Source organism: Tetrao urogallus (assembly GCF_951394365.1).
Source record: "Tetrao urogallus genome assembly, chromosome: 26".
NCBI classification, from domain to species: Eukaryota; Metazoa; Chordata; class Aves; order Galliformes; family Phasianidae; genus Tetrao; species Tetrao urogallus.
In genome coordinates, this window is record NC_136839.1 from 578,641 (window position 1) to 586,179 (window position 7,539).

The following is a 7,539-nucleotide window of genomic DNA, read 5'->3' on the forward strand; positions in this document are numbered from 1 at the left end:
CTGCACCGTAAGTGACCGAAACCCATCGCTGTGGGGACTTTCTGACCTCTTCAGAGATTCGCCCTACACCGCTGTGTCAGCAGAAACCACTGCAGTTTCTTCTCTTTTGAATTACAGGGTTCTGCCAAATGCAGTATCAGTACAAAGTACCGCCAGGTCTGTGCTTGTCCTGGATAGAGGTCCTGGCTGGAAGGTTTCCATCTGGCTTTGGCTCAGCCCTACGTACAGATAATGGATGCTCAGAGCTCCTAAGTCAGCAGCTTATGTTGGCTTCGGGCACTTTAAAAAAGCAAATAGAGAAATGTGTAGATTTCAAGGATATCGGGTGCTTGTGGACAGTGTCACAGGGGATTCACTTGTTGCTTCATGAAGCAGCGCAGGGTGGAGTTGGAGCGAGCACCTCCACGTCTCAGGTGCAATACTGAAATGCTAAAACGTAGCCCTGAGCGAGGAGCCTCCGTCCTGAATCACAGCTGTGCTGGGAACGAAAGCGGAAAGAGCAGATCCCAGTGTGCTGCAGCGATGCTGGTGGGAAGTGACAAAAGATGTGAAACAGGGGCGAGAAAAGTGATGATTCTGGAATTTGGCTGCGAGTGTCAGGGGTGACGAAAAGCAGCGGCAACGCCTCCCGCGTGGGCTATAAAGGGCTGCGGGCAGGGGAAGCGCGCACTGCTGCCTGCGCTGCCAGCCCGCCGTGCCCGGCCTCTGCCCCACCATGAGCACCACTGTCCGGCAGTTCTCCTCCTCCACCTCCCTCAAGAGCCTGGGGGGCGGCTCCAGCAGGCTGTCCTGCGGCCGGGCGGCGGGCTACCGGGCCCCCAGCGTCCACGGCGGCTCCAGCAGCTACTCCATCTCCTCCCGCATCGTCTCGGGGCTCGGCGCCGGCTATGGGGGCGGCTACTGCGGCAGCGTCGGAGGGGGCCTCGGCGGGGGCTTCGGGGCCGGCTATGGGGCCAGCTATGGGGCCGGCTTCGGGGCCGGCTTCGGGGCCGGCTTCGGAGGCGGCTTCGGGGGCGGCGATGGCATCCTCCCGGCCGGTGAGAAGGAGACGATGCAGAACCTCAACGACCGCCTGGCCGCCTACCTGGACAAGGTGCGCGCCCTGGAGGAGGCCAACACCGACCTGGAGGTGAAGATCAGGGAGTGGTACAAGAAGCAGGGGCCCGGCCCCGAGCGCGACTACAGCCCCTACTACCGGACCATCGAGGAGCTGCGCAGCAAGGTGGGTGCGGTGGTCACACGGTGGGACACCCAGTCAGCTGTTAAGCAGACTGCTGCCTCTCAATAGCGAGCACCAACGGTGAGAGCATCTCAGATAACCTGTGTGGTGTCAGGATGGAAATTCAAAGATTTCTCAATACGGTTCTGATTGCATTCTTCTGGATGCAAATACAGATAATTTTCACTGGAAGAAACCGATGTAAAAGGAGATAATGCAAAAATGAAGAATTAGGGACAAGTCTGCTTTGATCATGTGCCTTTTTTTTTGATACTTTCAAACCAGTACTTGGGAAAGATGTAGGCGTCTGCAAACTGTGAAGCACTGTGATGACATTTGTAAACAGTGGTGTGAGATTTGTAAACATGAAGGCGGTATTTGTAAACACTTGGTCACAGACTTTGCAGACTGATGTCCCCTGTTCCAGGGAAGGCTGCGTGCAGCAGAGATGCAGGGATGCTGGCATGGGATGCAGGGAAACCCTTTCCTCGCTGTCTCCTTTGCACCAGAGCTAATGTCCTCCCAAACTCTGCTTCCAGTCTTCTCCCAGCATGCATTCTTTGCTCCTATATTTGTAATACAAACATCAGAGGCTCTAGGCACCTGTCCTCTGCAGTCTCCTCCATTTCTGCAGTCAAAAGGTCAAATCCATCCCGGGACCAAAGAGCACCAAGTTTGCCATGCAGGAGCTTCCTGCTGACCTGTCGGCCTATCAGTAGAGCTGCTGTGTGCTGGGGTGGGAGCGGTGATTCCTGCTTGACCCTTGCATAACCACCCTGTGCCCTGAGGCATGGGAACCAGTGCTGTTATCTCACATCTGACATGACTCCTGTGCTGCCTTTTGAAATACTTAGTGATAGAATGTTGGAAACTGAGGTCAGAGAGGTTTTGGAAAGCCTCAGGCTGCCCCAGAACTGTCCCTGTCCCCACAGCCTCAGTGTGCATTGCTCCCTTGGGTTCTGATGCTCATCCAGTGCTTTCTTTTCATCCTCCCTCCTCCAGGTCCTGGGGGCCACCGTTGACAATGCCAACCTCCTGCTGCAGATCGACAATGCTAGGCTGACAGCCGATGACTTCAGGACCAAGTAAGTCACATCTCCTGGAAAAAGGGAACAAGGTCTGCAGAGGTGTTTGATGAAAAGTGGGAAAAAATTCCCATCCCAGACCCAGAAAGGCAGCTTGGAAACAAAGCCTTCATAATGAAGATGTGATTTCCAAAACAGCCAATTACCTAAATCCTGTAGGCACTCCATACCTTCACTATTGCTTGTGTGAGACTGGGCTTCTGCTGTGCCTTCACCTTCCATGCATGCAGCTCAGCAAAGCTCAGAGCAGCACTAAGGCCCAGTAATGACAAGGCAAGGCTGTGTTGAGGGCTCAAGTGACACTGCTTTGCCAGCCGTGACACTGTGCACAGGGCACGATGTGAGCAGCAGCCAAGGGGCTCTGCCCCGACCAGATGCGATCTCAGCATCCTTTGTCTCTGCTGTTGTGTTGCCAGGTTTGAGACGGAGCAGGCCCTGCGCATGAGCGTGGAGGCCGACATCAACGGGCTGCGCAGGGTGCTGGACGAGCTGACCCTGTCCAGGGCCGACCTGGAGATGCAGATCGAGAACCTGAAGGAGGAGCTGGCCTACCTGAAGAAGAACCACGAGGAGGTGAGCGCAGCGCCGGCACCCAGTGGGGCTGTAAGGTGCAGCCGGGCAGAGGGGGTCAGGCACGGGGCGCGGGGCCGTCCGCAAGCAGGGCTGTCACTGCTGTGTGTGTCACGCATTTTCTTTTGCCCAGGAAATGAACGCGCTGCGCGGACAGGTGGGAGGAGAGATCAGCGTGGAGATGGACGCGGCTCCCGGCATCGACCTCACCAAGATCCTGGCCGAGATGCGGGAGCAGTACGAGAGCCTGGCAGAGAAGAACCGCAGGGACGCCGAGCAGTGGTTCTTCAGCAAGGTGAGCTCGACGCCCGCGGCTGCACGGCCACGGCTGCGCCCACGCCGGGCTGTGACGTGCGGCTCGGCTTCTTGCAGACGGAGGAGCTGAACCGCGAGGTGGCCATCAGCACGGAGCAGCTGCAGAGCGGCAAGACGGAGATCACGGAGCTGCGCCGCACCATCCAGAGCCTGGAGATCGACCTGCAGTCCCAGCTCAGCACGGTATGCGGGGCCGCTGCCTGCCGGCGTGGGGATGGGGCCCTTCCCCGCCGCCCCCCTGAGCCCCTCCTCTCCTCCGCACGCAGAAAGCGGCACTGGAGGGCACCCTGGCCGACACCGAGGCGCGCTACGGCACCCAGCTGGCCCAGCTGCAGGCGCTGATCACCAGCGTGGAGGAGCAGCTGGCCGAGCTGCGCTGCGACATGGAGCGCCAGAACCACGAGTACCGGGTGCTGCTGGACGTCAAGAGCCGCCTGGAGCAGGAGATCGCCACGTACCGCCGGCTGCTGGAGGGCGAGGACGCCCAGTGCGTGGGGTTTCGGCAGCACAGTGGGAGGCGATGGGATGTGCGAAGGGGCAGTGAAGCTCTGTGCTCCCTGTGCCCATGCCATGATGCTGAGCATGCACCGGGGGTCCCTTTTTGCTGCTGCTACTGCACAGTTGGGGTCCCGCAGTGCTGTGCGCCTCAGGACAGGCAGCAGGCATTGCTGGGAATGGACTGCCATCTTGCCCCAGTCCCCGGCACACACCACCCCGGCACTGTCTTCTCTGAACATAACATAGTTCCTGAATATATAACGTTTCCTGAAGGCCTAATAAGCATATTCTGGTACAAAAAGAGAAGGCGGGGCTTTAAATAATGGTTTCGTCTCAGTGTCTGCTCTCTTTTTTCCATTTTTGACCTTATTTCATTTCCCCCTGCAGCATGACCTCCCACTACGCCTCGCAGCCCGTGAAAGAAGGTGAGGACCCCTCAGGTCTGAAGCACAGAATGCACCCACAGCACCTTCCTGCCACAGTCCCTGCACAGTCCCAGGCATTTGCTCTGTAACTTAATGCAATTACTACTTCATGACATTTTCAAAGTGTGAATTGGCAGGAATTGTTCTCCTAATATACCAAAAACATGTTCTAGACGGTTATCGGTGTAGAGCAACTGTAATAACAGTTGTTAAGGTGTGGGTAAGAGCAAACCCGTGGCACAGCACTGCCATACAGAACAGTTCCTTCTCCCCTCGCAGGGCCCGTGACCACACGCCAGATCCGCACCATCTTCGAGGAGGTGCAGGACGGGAAGGTGATCTCCTCCCGTGAGCAGGTCACACAGGCTGCGCTCTGAGCGCTCCACAGCTTCGCTTCGTGCTGCACCGCTGCAGCCCATTCCCTTTCTCTAAGCATTGTGCTGAGTGTGGGCGTCAAATAAAGCTTTTGGCATTTGTGCACACCCGTGTCTCGTCTCACTGCTTGGCCGGGCCTCTCATTTATTCACCTGCTGGTCACAGGGCTCTGGTGAGCACCCTGTGCAGTGCAGCCCGGGCAGTGGGGGGCTGTCAGGGGAGGGGTTGGGCAGCAGGGGGTGATGCTCCTCTGGAAATACGGAGTCCCAAGGGGCACAGCCCCTGCAGGTGGGTGAGGGCCCTCCTGCGAGGCACTGCCCGCAGCCCTGTCTGTTCCTGGAAAGCAGCTCAGACACATTCTTGGCTGCATTCTGCCACATGACCTCATAATTCACAGAATCACAGAGATGACTCAGGAAAGTGCTATTCAGTGTATGTAAGAACAGAGCCGGCTGCACAGTCTTAAGACCCCTTTCAACAAGCATCTATGGGGAGATGAGACAGCTCTGATTTACCAAAGCACTGAGGGATGCCGCTGTGCAGCCTGCAGGGCTGCCCTGCACTGGCTGGGTTCGGTGCGGCTGCAGCAGGGGGTGGCACAGACACAGCCCCACTCACCGCCCCACGAGGATCCCAACTGGCCCCTGGCAGAGCACTGCCGGAGGAGCTGCACGTCGATCCATCCCTGCGCTACACTTTTCTCCCAGAAAAGCGAGGCACGTCCCTGCAGCTACAGGAACAGCAAACAATGGCTTGCTAACAAAATCCCGTTTTAATTACACCCGCGCCTGCAAATTGTGAGGTAGGTGTGGAAAGCAGATGTCGGCTGTCCCACCTCAAGCAACAATAAGCAGCGCTGACCCCGCAGAGCTGTGCAGCAGGAGGCAGCTCCAGGCACGCCTGGCTGTGCGCTTGGGCTCCAAAAGGCGCTCTGACTTCTCCAGCGCTGAATTCCTCTGATACAAAAGACCACTTCGGAAATAGAAATGAAGGTGTAGCTTTGCAACCTTTTATGGAAGCTCTGTAGAGGAATTTGATCTCTTGTGAGCCCACTGAAGTCGTGTGGTTCCAGGACAGATGAGGGAGATGCGCTCTGGTCCTGCAGTTCTGGCTCCCAGGTCTGCTGCAGTCGGAGCTGCTTCTTTCACCTCTGCTTTCCTCCTGCAGTTGGACAGAAGTGCACACCTGAACAGCAGTGTGCTGCAGTGAAACTGCTGTGATACCACAGAATGGGCATTTTGGGGTCAGAAATATGTAAGAAATGGGCTACAGTGTGCATGGGAATCTGACTTGTTAATAGTTGGCCTTTCCTTCAAAGGAGAGCGCAATGCAAACAGCGCACAGTCATTGCGGCTGTGTGTGATGGAGATCATGTTAAAAATGTTTTAGAATTGTTAATTTGTTGTCTTACATCTTAATTAGCAGCTCATCATTTTAATTGCTGCCGTGTGGCAGTATCAAAGCATCACAGATATTTGAGCTGTGTGTGCTCTGATGGCACTCGCAGCGGTTAAACGAGAGATGAAAGAAAGGCAATTCCATGCAAAGAAAGCTGTGCTGGGACAGGCACACAGCGGGCACGGCGGAGCTGCTCTCCTGGAAGGCTCTGCTGGTCAACACGAGGCTCTGCAGGAACTTCTGCTGGTGTCACTGAGTACTGATGGTAATGGGGAGGGATGTGCTCCTTGGGGCCGCATCGCTGCCCCTCACTGCCCCCATACTGTGTCCAGTCCCAAGGAATGGGAGTCCAAGGGAACACCTCACCCCCCCTCCCCCCCCCCCCCCCATGCTGCTTTCCTCACACAGGAAAAGGAATTGCATCACCCAGAGCCACTCAGCAATGTACCTTTGCTGCTTATTTCCAAACTCTCCCCCCATCATTGGCAGATGATCTAAGGAACACTTGGCTGTTGGAAGGGGCTGTCGGGGCCTGTCGGGGAGCAGTCAGACAGCTCACCGTGCACACACATGAGAAATTCCTGCTCCTCCACACCCTGCACCACCGCCAGTGCCGCTCCGCTCTGTGACGCACGCGGCAGCAGCGCAGCCGGGCAGCAGCGCCCTGAGCCCCCCGTCCTGGGGCAGCACACTGCGTGCCCACCGAGCCCTGCTGGCACTGGGCTGCCAGCTGCAGTCCCACACGGCTCCGTCCTCCCCGGTCATAGCAGCTTGGATTGTTCACACAAAGAGCAGCTTCACCACAAGCCGCTGCCAGCTGTGAGCTCCTTACAGCGCACAGGGACCTGTAGCTCTTCTCCCTATGACCTTCAACTGCTGGATGCTGTTCTGCAGTTTCTCCTGGAGAATCTCATGTTTTTTAAGTTACTCCAGCTCACAGCCATCCCCTGCCCTTCTGGAGCACTTGCTAGGCTCCTGCTTAGAGCACTTGCTAGGTTCCTCCTCAATGCCTTTCCATATTCCGTCCCTCCTGGGTGGTCTCTGAAGTGAAGAATTAAACAAGCCCCGAAGGATGAACTCCTTTTAATGCCAGAGAAAAGCCCACCCGCAGATAAGAGAGGAGAGCTGCACCTCTGCTGGCTGCTCAGCTCTCCAGCCCCAGACACAGCACTGCACTGTGCGCCTGCACGGCTGCTGCCCCATGGCACCGCTGTGTGCTTGGACAGAGGGGCTGAGCTGCTGGGGCAGATGCAGCAGAAGAGCTGCTGAATTCCTCCACTTAAACACCGCCTGAGTAGATCCATTTCACAGGTAGTGCTACAAAGGAATATTAAAATGTAGCCGTGAGCAAGGAGCCTCCTCCTTTGAATCACACCTGACTATTTACTTGGAAACGGAAGAAGCATAAAAACGCCCTTCGTGAGATAAGAGCTTTCGAGTGAAATATGACAAAAAGCGTGAACAGAACAAAGGAAAAATGACGAATCTGGAAGTTGGCTCAGATTTTGGGAGTGATGAAAATCTTCGGGAATGCATCAGAAAAAAAAAGAAGCAGCGGCAACGCCTCCCGCGTGGGCTATAAAGGGCTGCGGGCAGGGGAAGCGCGCACTGCTGCCTGCGCTGCCAGCCCGCCGTGCCCGGCCTCTGCCCCACC

General features: G+C 56.5%; 1 protein-coding gene across 1 annotated transcript; it reads left to right on the forward strand.

Annotated features, from left to right (window-relative positions):
• Positions 1–715: 715 nt before the first annotated feature.
• On the forward strand, positions 716–4,489 carry LOC306955737 (keratin, type I cytoskeletal 14-like; the record flags this gene model as incomplete). The annotated part of the gene is made up of 8 exons (XM_079547097.1): positions 716–1,222; positions 2,222–2,304; positions 2,721–2,877; positions 3,008–3,169; positions 3,247–3,372; positions 3,456–3,676; positions 4,075–4,112; positions 4,392–4,489. The coding sequence occupies 8 exons, from the start codon at positions 716–718 to the stop codon at positions 4,487–4,489; spliced, it is 1,392 nt and encodes a 463-aa protein (XP_079403223.1).
• Between the last annotated feature and the right edge of the window lie 3,050 nt (positions 4,490–7,539).